At 44.8% G+C, this 16,836-nt stretch overlaps 1 protein-coding gene across 7 annotated transcripts in view; it reads left to right on the plus strand.

The window, feature by feature from the left end:
- The window catches only part of PHF21B (PHD finger protein 21B), a 201,616-nt gene that overhangs the window by 170,937 nt on the left and 13,843 nt on the right, over positions 1 to 16,836 (plus strand). For all 7 annotated transcript variants that reach the window (XM_053255331.1, XM_053255332.1, XM_053255334.1 and 4 more), the window contains 2 exons: positions 1,691 to 1,745; positions 10,175 to 10,197. In XM_053255331.1, the coding sequence (XP_053111306.1) occupies positions 1,691 to 1,745; positions 10,175 to 10,197 (78 nt within the window). The remainder of the gene's footprint in view (positions 1 to 1,690; positions 1,746 to 10,174; positions 10,198 to 16,836) is intronic.

The raw sequence follows: 16,836 nt of genomic DNA on the forward strand, positions 1-16,836 counted from the left end.
TTGAGATCAACAATTGCATAATGTTGCGGGGGAGTCATGTCACTGACAAAGATGAATGCATAATCTCGCACTTCCAACTCTTGGACCATACTTAAAGCTCTGCATAGCACTAAATGGGACCTTAACTGGCCGGAAATGGGCAAACCTGACCCTGGAACCTCTAAAGATGCAAGCCTAAAAAAGGACTTTAAAATCTACCTGACTCTGTTGTAAAATGTGAGTCCCTCTCCACTCCTGCTGGAAAATGTTTTGACTATGTGCATTTAGATCCTTCCTGTCTGCAGGGTGGCCAATGGCAGGCAGCCACAGGCACAGTCAGCATACAGCCTGGAGGTTGAATGAATGGTACAACAAGAAAAATCACCACTGGAGGCAGTGTGGAGCAGAATCCCTTGCCAAAATGAATTCTGACAACCTGGCAGAATCTCTCAGTGGCACCAAGTGTTTACCAAGGTTCATGCTACTGAAAGGCAAGCCTGCAGTTCTTGGCACGGACCATAAGAAATGGTAGGGAAAGGAGACTGTCTGCTAACAAGACATAATAGCAATTCCTAAGCCAGATGAAGACACCACCAAACCAGAATCTGAACACTCAATATCCTTTCTGAACCAGGATGCCAACATATTTACTGCTGTTCTAGCCAAAAGGTCTAAACAATTTCATCAGCCAGTATATTCAAGCAGATTCTCATTATGTGCCAAGAATGCATTTGAGCACCTTGAGCAATCTGGGAACATCCTAACTCAGTTACAGGTGGACCTCATTATCTGTGGGGGTTACATTCCCTCAGATTACCATGAGTAATAATAGTAAATAATGATTATGAGTCATTGAAGTCTATGGGATCACGGGGATTTAGCTCCCAGACTTCAAAAATTGCTGGAAAATCACCCTAAAAATGCAAAAACCGGCCAAAGAAATTGCCCTACTGTGCTCCGTGGGTCTCCTGGCATTCTGCAATGCCCCCAGATACCACCACCCCAAAAGTCTCAATGGGTAGGGGAATCATGGATTTTTCATTTTTCTGATGAAATGAGCCACAAAATGGCTCCTGTAGACAAAATGGAGGTGGGAAATTACCTCCCCAATCATTTTCAGCTTTCTTGGAACCTTCAGAAAGAGCTGGAATTTGGGCCAAAGGTTTATTCAGTTATCCAAGCCCGCTGAAAGCCTGTTTCAAAGTAAATGTTCTTAGATCTATAGAATTCAACATCCTGCTAAGTGGGCAAAGAGGCACCATTTTAACGTGGTGATTCTCTTTATTTAGCAGGGGGAAAGTAACTGGCCTTCTCCACCCCCAGCACAGTACCTCCAGTGGCGTCTCTCTTATGTTTGTTTTTTTATATTGTCAGCCCTCTGGGGACAGGGATCCACCTTATCTATCTATCTATGTAAACCACTTTGGAAACTTTTGTTGAAAAATGGTATATAAGTAGTAGTAGTTGTTGTTGAATGGCTGTACCTGTGTTCCCAATCTGCGAATTTCTGGCTTGAAGTCAACGAATCCTCATCTATGTATCCACTGTAGAAGGGGAGGGAGAAGGATGAAGACATCCCTCCTCCTCTGCTCTTGGCTGATTTTCTCACATACACACATATTAACATCACACACCTGCTCTAAGTTGAATTTTGAGTTGGGGAAACTAAAAGCCTTAATTAACGTTACATGATCTCTCTTCCTTTTTACAGCGGAAACGCCTTGCATCAAACTATTTGAATAATCCCTTGTTCCTGTCCAAAAGAGGTAAGCTTTTTAAATTATTAGACTGAAGAGAAATAATTATATCTGACACTATTGGCTGAAGTCATTCTAGCAAACCAGTCTGTATTGGTGGAATCCTTAAAAAAAATAAAAATAAAAGAGATTTTTATTGTCAGTTGATAATGTATTGATAATTCAAACATAATGTACTATTTATTCAAATACCTTAGGCCAGAAACTGTTAGAGGTTGTTGATTTTTACCCACAATAGGTAAAACAGCAGAGCACTAAGGAATGAGCACACATTCCAGTTACAGAGTAGGTAGCAGAGGATGGTTTGGATATTGCAGCTATTTAGAGAAAACACATGGAGATCCTTGTGTGACTAAACATTTATTGGTTAAATACACTTAGACAGGAAAGACCTATATCTAATCTAAAGGACTACATAGTGGATAGGTAAGGAGAGAGAGATGTTTCCATCTGCTCTCTAGGAGGAAAGGAAGGATTGTGACTCAGCACAGGAATTGCTGCAGAGTCAGTTCAGGGGTCATAGAGTAGGGACAGATAGGGAGACCCTGACTCACTGTCTCTACTCCCAATGCCCCTAGTGGTCATTGGGACAGTTGGTGCAAAAGGTCGATGCATTGGAAGTTCATCTCCAACACTCCTTCTCATCGCCTGTCGCACCTGGTCACGACTCCCTCCCATCTTCTCATGAAGCATCTGGAATCTGTCTCTGGATAATGGCTTAGTTGATCCATCTGCCAGCATCTCTTCTGTGGGGCAGTACCTCAGCTGGACCACTCAGCAAGTCCCGAACATAGTGGTACTTTGTGGGAATATGCTTAGTTCGAGATTTCATCTTCTCCATTTGGGAGATCTGGATACAACTTTGGTTGTCCTCAAACATCACTGTGGGTTTTGGTTCCTCGATGCCAAAGTCCGATAGTAGTTGGTGTATCCATACTGCTTCCCTGCATGCTACACTTGCTGAAACGTACTCCGCTTCTGTGGATGACTGCGCAACAAGTGACTGCTTGCGGCTACTCCAAGTTATGGCTCCACCTCCATATAGGAACAGGTGTCCACTTGTGGACTTGCGGTCTGTTCTGTCCTCGCCCCAGTCTGCATCCACATATCCCACAAGTTTGGGATTACTGTTTGCTGGGATCTCCAATACATAATGTGCAGTACCTTTCAGGTACCTTCCCAGTCTTTTGACCGCTATCCAGTCCTTGTTCTTTGGCACACTCACTTTTCTGCTCAGGATTCCCACTGCTGAGGCAATGTCTGGCCATGTCACTGTGGCTATGTACAAGAGTTTTCCAATTGCCTTTCTGTACTGGTTGTTGGCTGGTAAAGGCTGGCTGTCCTCATCTTGCTTCCAGAAATCAGCATCCATTGGCGTGCTGACTTCATTGGCATCTATCAGTCCCACGCATTCTAGAAGATCTTTTATCTTCTGTTTTTGGTTGAGAAGGAATGTTCCGTTCTCTTTCTATTTGGATGCCAAGGTAATATGAGATGCTTCCGAGTTCCTTCACCTCTATTTCCTTGTTCAGGTGTTGTACAATTTCATGACTGTCTTGCATTTCCTCATGTGCAAGAATCAAATCATCAACATAAGTCAGAATGTAAGTCCATCTATTGTCTCTGAGTCTAGAATATAGGCAGGGATCAGCTTTTCCTTGCGTGAACCCCTCCTTAAGTAGTAATTGATTCAGTTTCTCATTCCATGCTCTGGCTGCCTGCTTTAAGCCATAGATGCTCTTTTGCAGTTTGCACACTAGCCCCTTCTTTCCAGGTTCCTCAAAGCCTGGTGGTTGTTGCATGTAGATGTCTTCCTCGATTTCCCCATGTAGGAAGGCAGTCTTTATATCCAAGTGTTCAACTTGCATCCCTTTGGCTGCTGCCACGCTGAGCAATGTTCTAATTGACGTGTGTTTCACGACTGGTGCAAAAGTCTCATCATAGTCCTGACCACAGACTTGGGAGTATCCTTTGGCTACTCATCTGGCTTTGTAGCGCTGTACATCCCCTTCTGCATCCTGCTTGACTTTGAAGACCCATTTGCATCCCACAGTCTTTCTTCCAGTGGGTAGTTCCACAAGTCTCCAAGTCTCATTTTTGTGCAAGGAGTCAATTTCTTCCATTGCTGCTTTTCTCCACTTCTCAGCTTCATCAGCTGGCAACCTTTCTATATCTTGCCATGTAGTGGGTTCTTGCATCTCTCCTCCTTTAGCCATGAGTGAGAGTCTGTTAGGAGGAACCCCTTTGCTATGCCTCTGTGAGCGCCTCAGTTCTGGTTCTGGTTGTGCAGCCCCTTCTGAATCTGGCACTGATTCCTCGGGATCGCTGCTTGACTCCAGATCCATTTGAGTCCAATTATATGGCTCTTTATTCATCTGGATTTCTGGGGAAATCTTTGATGCTTCACCTTTATTTGGTCTTGTCTTTCATCGAAATACACTGCATTGCAGACTTTGATCTTTCCACTTTCTGGATCAAGGATTCTGTATCCTCTAGATTCATAGCCAACAAAAATTCCCAGTTCACATCTGCAGTTGAGTTTGGTCCTCTTTGCTTTGGGAATATATGCATAGGCCATTGAGCCAAACACTTTGATGTGTCTTAGGGAAGGTTTTCTGTAGTGCCAAAGTTCAAATGGTGTCTTATTTGTTGCCTTGGTTGGCAATCTGTTTTGCAGGTAGTTAGCAGTCATCACTGCTTCACCCCAGAACCTGTCTGCTAGATTGGCATCATGCAGTAGACATTTGGTCATTTCCACTAGAGATCTGTTCTTTCTCTCAGCTACCCTGTTGAGCTGTCCAGTAAATGGAGGGGTAGTCTGGTGAGAGATACCATTTGATTTCATAAATTCTTTCATCTGGTTTGACATATATTCCCCTCCATTGTCTGACCTCAAACACTGGGGCTTCCTTCCAAATCTGTTGTTCACCAGTGCAATATATTCTTTAAATTTCTCAAACACCTGGCTTTTCTCTCTTAGAACATACAGGTGAAACTCGGAAAATTAGAATATAGTGCAAAAGTCCATTAATTTCAGTAATGCAAATTAAAAGGTGAAACTGATATATGAGACAGACGCATTACATGCAAAGCGAGATAAGTCAAGCCTTAATTTGTTATAATTGTGATGATCATGGCATACAGCTCATGAAAACCCCAAATCCACAATCCCAGAAAATTAGAATATTACATGGAACCAAGAAGACAAGGATTGTAGAACAGAACAATATCGGACCTCTGAAAAGTATACAGTGTACTGTGCTTGATTGGCCAGCAAACTCGCCTGACCTGACCCCATAGAGAATCTATGGGGCATTGCCAAGAGAAGGATGAGAGACATGAGACCAAACAATGCAGAAGAGCTGAAGGCCGCTAATGAAGCATCCTGGTCTTCCATAACACCTCATCAGTGCCACAGGCTGATAGCATCCATGACACGCTGCATTGAGGCAGTAATTGCTGCAAAAGGGGCCCAAACCAAGTACTGAATACATATGCATGCTTATACTTTTCAGAGGTCCGATATTGTTCTATTCTACAATCCTTGTCTTCTTGGTTCCATGTAATATTCTAATTTTCTGGGATTGTGGATTTGGGGTTTTCATGAGCTGTACGCCATGATCATCACAATTATAACAAATTAAGGCTTGACTTATCTCGCTTTGCATGTAATGCGTCTGTCTCATATATCAGTTTCACCTTTTAATTTGCATTACTGAAATTAATGGACCTTTGCACGATATTCTAATTTTCCGAGTTTCACCTGTACACATAGCAAAATCGGGAGTAATCATCAATGAAAGTCAGGACATACCTATTTCCACCTGAACTGACTGGTAATGGCCCACAAACATCTGAGTGCACCAGTTCCAAAATGCTCCTGGACTGTACACTTCCCCTCGCCAGAAAGGTTGGTTTGACTCCCTTGTTAAGAATGCAACACTGACATCTGCTGGCCATTTCTGGACATGCCCTTATATTAAATCCCTAGGTTAGTTTCCTCATTTGGGAGTCAGTTTTAAAGTCTAGGCTTCGGTGGCCCAATTTTCTGTGCCATAAGAAATCACAATTTTTGTGTTGGCAACTACTTGCCACGTTTGCTTGTGCAGTAGCACAGTCCACTTCAAAAATTCCATCATCCTGCATGTGGGCAGTCATGATTAACTCATCACCTTTAGAGATGTAGCATGCTTCATTTTCAAAAATTGCTTTGCACCCCTTCTTGAGTCCATGTCCAATTGAAATCAAGTTGACTTGCATCTCTGGCACGAAAAGTGCATCATTTATCTTAACCTCATGAGCTTCAGTAGCAGAGCCACAAAGTATCTTTGCTGTCCCCTTGCCTGCCACACTTATCTTCCTTGAATCTGCTAATGTGACGTCCAATTTGTAGGATGTGTCGAGTTCAATGAACAGATTGCGATCACAGATTATATTCTGGGATGCACCTGAGTCCAGGATGAAAGTGTGACCCTGTGTTCGCTCTCCTAAGGTAATGCTGTAGCTCTTGGCATTACTACTGGCCCTTTCAGATAAGCCACCTTGTCTGTGCTGCTCGTCCCTTCTTTGTTTGTCACCATGACTCATCCCTGTGTTTACTTCATTGCCATGGTGACCAGGTCTGTGCCCTCTGAGTTTCCCACTCTTTGGATATGCTGATGAGTCACTGAGGCTACTTCGCTTGCTAATGCTGGAATTACTTTGCCTGCTGAAATGTGCCAGAGTGCCATCGCTTTCAAATTTCTCCTGCAGCAACTTTATATTAAAATTTCTCAGACTGGACACGACTGAATCAACCTTCAGTTCACAGTGAGACAGTTCAAGAGCGACAATTAGGGGTTTAAAACTTTTAGGCAGAGATTGTAGGATTGCCCCAATTAGAATAGTTTCATTCAATTCACATTGGTTACTCTTCAAAAGCCTGTTAATTTCTAAGATATTTGCTATGTGGGCTTCAAAGTCTCCCCCTTCCTGCAGTTTGCTTTCACATAGCCTTTTATACAGGAGAAGAGCTGCATTTGCAGAGACTTGGCCACATTGCTTTTTCAGTCTATCCCACGCTTCTGAGGCTAAATCAGTATACCGCACATAGATCAATAAATCATCGCTCATACTCAAAATTAAAAGGCCATACGCATGTTGGTTTTTCTTGTCCTACAAGGCTTGAACAGCTTCATCTTCAGCTGGCCATCTCTCCGTGAGCACTTCAAAGATTCCTTTTGTCATGAAGATTGCTTTCATCTTGAGGGCCCAGGTTTCGTAGTTATTGCCATCCAGTTTGGGAAAAGAAGGAGCCATTCCTGAGTAGGCTGGAGTCACAGGATCCATACCGCAGTTTCTAACTAACTCAGCTGCACTTGCAAAATTGAAAAATGAAAAATAAAATAAACTCTGCTTGTGCCTAGAAGCCTGTTGCTCCTGCTGGGCCCATAACCCTGTTAGAGGTTGTTGATTTTTACCCACAATAGGTAAAACAGCAGAGCACTAAGGAATGAGCACACACTCCAGTTACAGAGTAGGTAGCAGAGGATGGTTTGAATATTGCAGCTGTTTAGAGAAAACACATGGAGATCCTTGTGTGACTAAACACTAAACATTTATTGGTTAAATACACTTAGACAGGAAAGACCTATATCTAATCTAAAGGACTACATAGTGGATAGGTAAGGAGAGAGAGATGTTTCCATCTGCTCTCTAGGAGGAAAGGAAGGATTGTGACTCAGCACAGGAATTGCTGCAGAGTCAGTTCAGGGGTCATAGAGTAGGGACAGATAGGGAGACCCTGACTCACTGTCTCTACTCCCAATGCCCCTAGTGGTCATTAGGATAGTTGGTGCAAAAGGTCGATGCACTGGAAGTTCATCTCCAACAGAAACATGTCTCTATTTTGAACTAAGATATCTAAACAGATGAAGCTGCATTATACCAAATCAACCTTTGGTCCATCGAGTCCAGGACTTGCTTATCTATAGTGGCTCTGAGATCTCAAGTAAACAACTTTTGCAGCCCTGCTACCAAGATACTTCAAACTGGTTAGACTTTAAACTGGTTAAACGCTGTGGTCCCGATCCAGATCCCCACACACAGCTGTTATTTAGTAAACAAAAGTTGATTGTATCACGGCCAATAACAGTTACGTACCATGCAGTTTGGTCCTCACTCAGCTATGTGTAGATGCGTCCTTAGTGTCAAAATAAATAGGCCTGTACAAGTGTAAAACTGTCAGATTGATTCTGACCCTATCCGACCTGATAAAATGATGTCATTTAGGCCAACATGGCTTTCTGAATACTGTTGGAGTTGGGCCAGTATTTTGGGCCAGTAGATTTCTGAGATTATGTCGGGGACACACAGACCTCCGCCTTTCCCTGCTGCTCCCGTCTGCCTTCCCCCACCCCTTTCCTGACTTCCCTAACCCTTATTTTTACACAGGTCCTCTTTGCTTCCCTTAGAGCACTGGAAACGCCAGGTCTCCACCACCACTGGACTTTCACCTTTGCCGGTGAACCATCTCTGGGTCTCCGTCAATGGGTCTCCACTACTGATGGGCAGTAGCCAGGCCTCCACTGCAGCCACTGGACTGCTGCTGGAATTCATCTTGAAGAAGGAAAAGGCATGTTTAAAAGGCAAGCACCATATGCAACACATTCCTCTTTAAAATGCCCAGAAGAACCCAAGGAGGTGGTTCACTGAGGGGAGCGCATCCCTTAAAGGAACTGTTACCTAGTGGCAACCTGGCAGCAGCAGTGGAGACCCAGCAGTGGAGGTATGGCGGTGGCAGCTGCCCAGAAGCAGTGGCTTGATGGTGGCAGAGACCCAGTGGTGGCTGCTGTTTCTAGTGCCCTGCAGGGAGCAAATAGGACCTGTGTAAAGGTAAGGGTGGGAGAAGGGAAGGAAAGGGTGGGGAGAAGCAAGAGGGCAGTGGGGGTATCGTTCTGATAAGCATGTTGGAAATGGGACTAATTCTAGAATGCTAGGAGGGAATTTAGTCCGAGTACTGGCTGTTGGGGCTCCCTCCTATAATTTTCTGAATTAATTCCAGTTGTACCAATGTGGGGACTATAGGGTCTGACATGCCTATTGGAACTATGCAACTGCACAGGCCTAAAGCTTAGTACCTAATTTAAGCATATCGACTTCCTTGCTGTTAGTCTGGAAAAGTATCTGTATTGTCCTGACTATCAGAGGTGCACCTAGGTAATTTCGAAGTCTGGACCGAAAGGCCTTTGGAACCCACCCCCCTTCTGCAAATTAAGCATCATCATGCTTGGCTGGGTGACCACACCACCCAGGACAGACTAAAGAGGATTTGGGGGGCCCCAGGGGCGATGGAGGCCCTGGACTTCGGCTCCAAAGTCCAGGAGTAAGAGCGCCTCTGCTGACTATCCTTTGTTATTGGATCTTTTCTCCTTTCATTTTTGAACTAGATGTTGCATTGGTCCAACCATTCACTAGTGACCTGTTAATTTCTTCTATTAAGCTTTTTCATTTTGTTTGTTTGTTTATTTCTCTATATAAACCACTTTGGAAACTTTTGCAGTGTATAAATACTTGTTGTTGTTTCAGACAGAGCACTGTTTCTGATCTTGCACAACCTCACCTACTTGATAGCCCTGCACAGAACACATCAGTCTGTGCATGGCCACATGGGTGTAATTACACACTTGGTGTAAACCAGAGAGGGGTGGGGGGAGGGAGGGAGAGGGGGGAGGGAAGCATATATGAACAGAAAACATGGAAAAACTTGTAGCAGGAGAGTGAGAGTCAAACTGAAATGAAGGGGGAAGTGCAACAAAGGCTACTGGTGAAGACAGAGATGCACCTAGGTAATTTTGGAGTCTGTACCTAAAGGCCTTTTGGAGCCCCACCGCCGCCACACGGGCAGGCGGAGCAGGCCCAGCCACACCTGGTCTTCAGCATCCCCCACCCCAAACAAGAGATTGGGTGGGCAGGCAGAGCAGGCCCGGCCACAGTGGCGGCTGGTGAGGCTGGGCAGGGTGAGAAAAGCAGCCGAGCAGACAGCAGCTTCCACCCCAGAAACCTTTTGAGCATTTGGAAGCCCCCCCAGCTCTGTGGGGGACTGGACTTTGTACCAGAAGTCCAGTCCAAAGAGCGCCAGTGAGTGAAGACATCACCTCACAGCTGTGATCTTCCTCACACCCATGTAGTTAGAATCATAGGCTTTGAGTTGGAAGCAATGCTGGAGGTCTTCTAGTCCCTTGCTCACTGCAGGAATAGGCTACTTTCCTTTCTTGCCATGGCAAACCATTGTCTCTGTTGCCATCAGAAGCAACAGAGGACAGGTTCTCTCCTTCTGTGTGACAGCCCTTCCGTTATTTGAAGTCATCTTTTGTCGCATTTTGACTATAATCACCTCTAGCTGCATATATAAACTAAGTGCTGCTAACTTGTGCTCTGCCCTCCTTTCATCATGCTAGCCAATGAGGATCCATGTTGGAAGGTATGTTTACCAACCCTTGTTTATTACTTCAACCATTGCATAATGTTTTGCTTGTAGGTACTGCTGTAGCTATCCCTATCCAGAACCACAAAGCTCTTCACCTTCCTTTGCTATTTTGCCAGTATTATAGTGAATACAATAATGGTTTCAAGGTGAGGGGTAGAAAAACTCAAGAGCTAGCTACTTCCATCTGCTACTGAAACCTTTGTCCTTTGGATTTTAAGGAATCACTTTTAAAAGTTCCTCTTTGCAGCTATTAATGATGTAATATCAGAATTCTCATCATCTTCGTTCCTATCATTTTTAGGGAGAATGGAAAGTAGCAATCCTTCTGTATGCAGGTGGCATCCCTTGCCCTCACTCAAATCAGTCTGAGAAAGATTCTAAGAAGGTTTAGTGAATACTGCCAATCTGAAAAATTACTTTTAAAAACCCCTATTAATTTTTTTAGTGGTCATCTTTAGCAAAAAAACAAAAACAAAAAACCCCACACATTGTATTTTGGTGGCAATACAACAATACAATTTATTCAAGTATCTGAGTGTAATACATGTTGACTGGGTTCACATACTTTAAGTGCTTTTTTGCTTCCAGAGGTTGTGCTGGCACACAATCAGTTCTGCTGCCAGGTTGCGGAGGTGCAGTCCCACCACCCACCCCTGCCCCCGCCCAATCCCAGTTAGTGGTTCCAGAGAACTAGACTGTGGCAGTCATTGGTCCCCAGGAACCCATATGCAATCCTGGCAGCCTCCACACTGTGCCCACTCCACAGCCCTCATGCTGGAAGGCCTTCAGCACACCACCAGTGATGCTCCCATTAGTCCTGATGCCAGAGTGGGCAGCTGAAGTAACTCCGACCACACATGGCCATACTCAGTGATCACTGGAGAGCTTCAGTAACACTCAGCTGCCGCTGGGTGCCAGCTACCTTAACCCCATCCCTGCTATGGGGAGATCATCGAGAGATGACCTGGCTCACCCTCAGATCACCCCAGCATGGGGGAGGCAGGTACACAGAAAGGGACTGTCCCATATTATACAGACAGTGGGCTGTGCAATCAGCCAGCCGCCTGCCTGCCCACCTCCTGGATCCAGGCCAGCATGCAGCATCTTCATATGAAGCTAGGGTAAATGACTTAATCTATTCAACCCCAGTGCAGCAGCCCTCCCGTGGCAGCGGCTGATGTCTACATTATGTTTCTCTTTAGATGTGAGCCCATTTGGAACTGGAAACTATTTCATTACGTTTCATATTCTCCCCTATGTAAACTCCTTTGAGAACTTCCATTGAAAAGGGGTGTGTGTGTGTGTGTGTGTGTGTGTGTGTGTGTGTGTGTGTGTGTGTGTGGTAGTTGTAGCTGTCTCTAATACTGCTGCTGTCTCTACACACTGGTGTGTCACTGCTGCTCTGCCTTTGGCCAAACATCTGGCTGCATTAGAGGCAAGCTGCTGAAGGAAGGACAGTGGGGCATGGCTCCATGGCATGATAAATAGACAGACAGACAGACAGACACATCGGCAGACAGACAAATAAATTTAAATAATGAGGCATTGCCTTTATTAACATCTGGGAAAGGACTGTTGTGCAGCAAGTTGGCACAAGTAGCAGAGGTGGCCAAAATACAGGTGCTCTCCACTCAGGCATTGAAGTACACATGGTGGCCCCAGCACAGCCAATAATGGACAGATGGAGCACTCCTGGTGTATGGGGAGCATCTGAGAGTCACAGGCAGGGGACTCTCTAGAGCCGTTGTTGGGAATACAGCTGCAAGACCACTGTCATCTGGAGGAGGGGGTTCAACCAACTTGCCAGGCAAGCTACAAATCTCAGAGAGGGGCAATATGGTTTTTTGGAGGGCAACTGTGGCATGGCATGGCATGCCCAGGGGTTAATGTAATGGGATTTGCCAGATGGACCATCTTGCAAGAGGTGTCTATTTCTTGCGCCCTAGACCCATCTCCCGAGGACCACTTTCAATTTCCCTGGGAGATCACTGCCTAGGGCTGCCCCCTAGACCCTCTGCCTTGCAAATAATCTGTCCGCCACAAGCCCCTCCACTCCTCTTCAGCCCTCCCCTGCTCCTGTGATGCCACTGGGGGCATCCCTGGGGCTGGGAGGCAGTACAGCAGACAGGATAGGGATCTCAGCAGGAATCAGTGGCAGAGGAAGCTGCCTGGGCATGAGCAGCGGCAGCCCCCACAGCTATTTGCTCCACAAGCGAATTATGTACCTCAACTGCATGTGCAAATGTTGTCTCAGATCTCACGAATTGTGATGCAGGTACTTTCTGTCACCACCAGTGAAATGTTCGAGATGGCCTCTGAATGCCTGCCCTGTGCTCAAACAGAAGCAAGCAACACTGTTCGTCCTTCATCCCTCTCTCTTTGCACTCACCAGCTCTCCTGCTGGCTCATCCCTGGAGTCATCAGGATGCTGCAGTGGTCCTGCAATACCTGCAGGAAGAAGTGCATAGCACACACATCAATGTGTTTGAGAGAACACACAGACCAATTGAGTGCCAAGCATGAAACACTGGTGTGGCAAGTTTCTAGTGGGCCTACCACCTGCACAACATCTTCCTCAGGATGCATGAGGGGGACGAACCCCCAGGGGCACAGAGACAGATCCACCCCCCACCACCTTGTTCAATGAGAGCTGTGTTCATATGCGACTTGTCTTCCATTAGAGCAAGACAATGACTGTCAGACATGGACAGCAAAGGGCTACTGGGTGGGGGTGCTACTCATGTGCAGGACATGTGGGAAAGTTTACAAATGCAGGGTTTGGGGGTGGATGTACATGCACAAGGGGAACGATCAAGAATGTCTACTTTCAGGGTCTGCAAACATGTCCTGCTTTGCCTGAAAGTAAATGACAGCCCTTTATCCCATGAAGTATGTAGAAAGGAATGTGACTTATGTTCATCTTCAACATCCTCCTCATCCCCTGCCAGCTCCTGGCCCGCTCCACATCCAGGTGCATCTCGGCAGTGAATGCATGTCACAGCATTTGTTGTGCTCCATATCCTCCTTGTACCTTTGGTAGAGGGTGATTATGTACTTATGGCACCATTCCCGTGTCTGCTTATACCCACACTGTGCCATCTGTGTGGCAGTACACAGCATAACCGTGGAACATGATCTTGTCCTTGACCCCTTGCTCCATCTAGAGATCCAGCAGAACAGCAGTTTCCTTCTGGCCATGGCCCAGAGTTTCTTTGGTGTCAATTGCCAGGGGCTAGCATGGGCAATCTAGGCTTCTCCTTGCTTGCTAGTGGTGGGGACCTCCTTTCAGCCTACCATGGCTGCAGTTGAGTGACTATAGGCCAGAACTGTCCAGGGGATCTGCCATGAGATGCTAGTCTATGCAGTGGGGTTTCAGGGGGGCTGATGTGGAGGAGCATCTGGACACGTCATTGGGTGATCACTATGTTGTTGTCATGCAGGGGTTGCTTCCTTGAGAGGGAAATTGTTTCCCCAAGTGTATAATCAGCACAGTGCAGATGAGAGCATGTGATAGGAGTGGACGATAGGGTGCCACCATTTCTATGGGTTTTTCAAGCTGCAGCCGCAGCTGTATCCTTGTGTCCCTTAATGCACAATGACTGCAGATTGCTTGGGAGTACAGGGAAGAGTGGAAGGGATGCTGCCGCAATGCTGCTTGGCATTCCTATGGAACCATTTTCCTACCAAGTCAAACTCTTTGCCCATGTTGCTGGGGATTGTCCATATCTGGACCCGCCACTTGGCCCTCCAGCCATTGTTGGAGAACAACTCTCATCATTGCCAACTACTGTTCAAGGCAACAGGGGATGATGGGCGATACAGTGCAAGAACCACTGGAGAGCTGAAGTTGTGTAGGCCAGGTGTACTTGGTCCGGCAGCTGCAGAGGCAGTTTTCTCACAGGAGTCTTTCACAAGTTCTCCATGGCAATACTGACACCTGAGACAGTGGTATGCAGGTGATCCATCATGAAGCTGTTGGGTGCTGGCATCCATACACCCCGGGGTGTGGAGAACTCCTGGACAATGTTCTCCCCTTGCAGGTGTGTGAGTGCTGGTACCATCCTTGTATGTTGGGGATCTTTGAGGAGTGAGAGGCAGTTGTGGGCTGCTGCTGCTGCCACTGTCTACAGGCCTAGTCCCACAATACCTTAAAAGTGTCCTTTTAAGAGGCAGCGGTGAAGTTGTGCAGGTAGTTGTGGGTGGGGTGTGTCAGCTATGAATGATATGGTGTGTTGCCAGGCAGAATGGAAGTGAAGGTGTTCTGGCTATGTGGCCATGGAGTGCGAGCAGAAGGCTAGAGTGTCGGTGTGCATGGTCTGCTCTGCATGTGGTGACCATGCAGGTGAGGGCGCAGCATGTGCAGGTAACCACGATTGGCAGGTTCATGTGATCAGTGGATCCTGGTAAGGATATCTGGGTGGATGACTTAGAACTGATCCTAGATCAAATATCCTGATTAACTGATTAACTCCATGAAAGTTAGCTAGGATTGCTAACATGCATAAGTTCACACAATCACACCAGTGTCAGTCAACTCCATTTAACCAGGATTAACATGATCATGAGAACATGACCTTTGATCAGCCACTTCCCTGGAATAGCCATAGAAAAAGCTCTATGTTATCACATATTGCATTGTATACTGCAATGATTTTATAAGTGAGGGTAGTCAACTTATGGATCCAGCCCTCAAAATTTATGTAGGGAAAGCTGTGGCCTGACTGATGTATGGTTTAGAAATATAGTTCTATATTTCTATATAGCAACAGGCAAGATTAAAGGCCTCGAGGTCCTGCAGAATAAATTCATTAGAAGAATTTCAGTCCTATCTCTGTGGATCCCAGCCCCAATTTCATGTGCAGAGTCAGGATCACCCTCTTTCTCAGCAAGGACTGGCAAATCAATCCTGCAGTAATGTGGGAGACTGTTCTTTGTTAAATCCCTGTTCTTTGTTAAAGATTGTGGGTTGGGCACAAATTTGCCAAACAAGATCCGAAAGATATCTACCCCCACCCCCACCCCCAATCAGAGATTGCTTCAGTTGCTGAACCAAATACCAAACCAAGGTGCTGAACATATAACTATGATTCAGGCTCTGACATGGAACAAAGATCAAGCAATTGTAATTTTCCAGATGATATGCCTTTTGAAAGGAAACACTGATAGACTATCCTATGTACAGGATAAATGTTCCCATGTTGAGGAAAGGGTTTAAATTGAGTGAGTGAAGTAATCAAAGAAAGAAAGAAAGAAAGAAAAGTGTTATATTTCTTCCTGGGCTAAATTGTATCTGCTGTGTTTTGAAATTCTTTTTCTTTAGTACTGCTCTGCAAAACTAAATATAAAAAGTATAGAAGAAAAAGGAAAGAGGAGAGCTGGTCTTGTGGTAGCAAGCATGACTTATCCCCTTAGCTAAGGAGAGTCTACCCTGGTTACATATGAATGGGAGACTTGATATGTGAGAAAGTAAGATATTCCCCTCAGTGGATGGAGCCACTCTGAGAAGAACAGAAGGTTCCAAGATGCCATTCCCTGGCATTTGCAAGATAGGCCTAGAAAAGATTCCTGCCTGCAGCCTTGGAGAAGCCGATGCCAGTCTATGTAGATAATACTGAGTTAGATGGACCAATGGTCTGATTCAGTATATGGCAGCTTCTTATGTTCCTATGAAAGGGACTTACCCAAGTTAAGGATGCAGTCTATGCCATTGGCATTCCTTGATGGGAGGAATCTTAAGATACATTTGTAGGATTTCAAGGATATTTTGCACTAACTGCTATATTATAGGCTGTATTCAGACCCCAGATAGAAATTACTGTATTGTTTGATCAGACAGTGGAATCGCCTGACAGACAGAAAGTTGGTCATCGCTTGGCACATGAAAATTTTCATGTTATTTAACAAAGTGGCAATGTTAGCTGTGACTGTTCGGAAATTGCATGCAGGTTGCCAGATAATGGTGGATGATAAAGGTGATGGGTATATCTGATGTTCCAACACTTTACTCACTGTTGCCCTTCATTATATATTTTTCATACTATAATGCCAAAGAGGTATTCAGTGACTTAGTTGGTATGTATGAAGAATTGCTGCAGTGGTTTTTTTTTTTTTTTTAACTTTTTGTGTGTATGTGTATGTATTTTATTTGTAATGTTTTAATTGTTGGCTGTAAACCATAAACTACTTCTGCTACATATTTCTGAGCTTTCATGCCCTTAATTCTACAATGATCTTAATGCTATGAAGTATAAAAAGGTAGTATGTCTTTGCATCAACTCATTAAAGTTTTTTTAAAAACTTTACAGTTCTAAAACAATGTTTTTAGTTTAAAAAATAATTGGTCTAAAATCCAATGAGCAAATGTCAGAGAAAATTTGGTACACAGATAAAATAATTTTACTTTAAACAAGACTATCTTGTTCTTCTTAAATTCTGACTAGTGAGTGAAATTGGTTTTTCTTCCCCAGGAACCAGTATTTATTTGAAATATGCCATATGCTTCAATATGCTATATGCCTTCCTTATTTACCAGTAGTCCTTATTTTCTGCTCCTGTGTCTGGTAAATCACTTATTTTAATCAATTTTAGTTGTATTTTACCTTGTTGTGATATGTCAGTGACACCTGTTAATTC

Source organism: Hemicordylus capensis, chromosome 5, assembly GCF_027244095.1.
Source record: "Hemicordylus capensis ecotype Gifberg chromosome 5, rHemCap1.1.pri, whole genome shotgun sequence".
NCBI lineage: Eukaryota > Metazoa > Chordata > Lepidosauria > Squamata > Cordylidae > Hemicordylus > Hemicordylus capensis.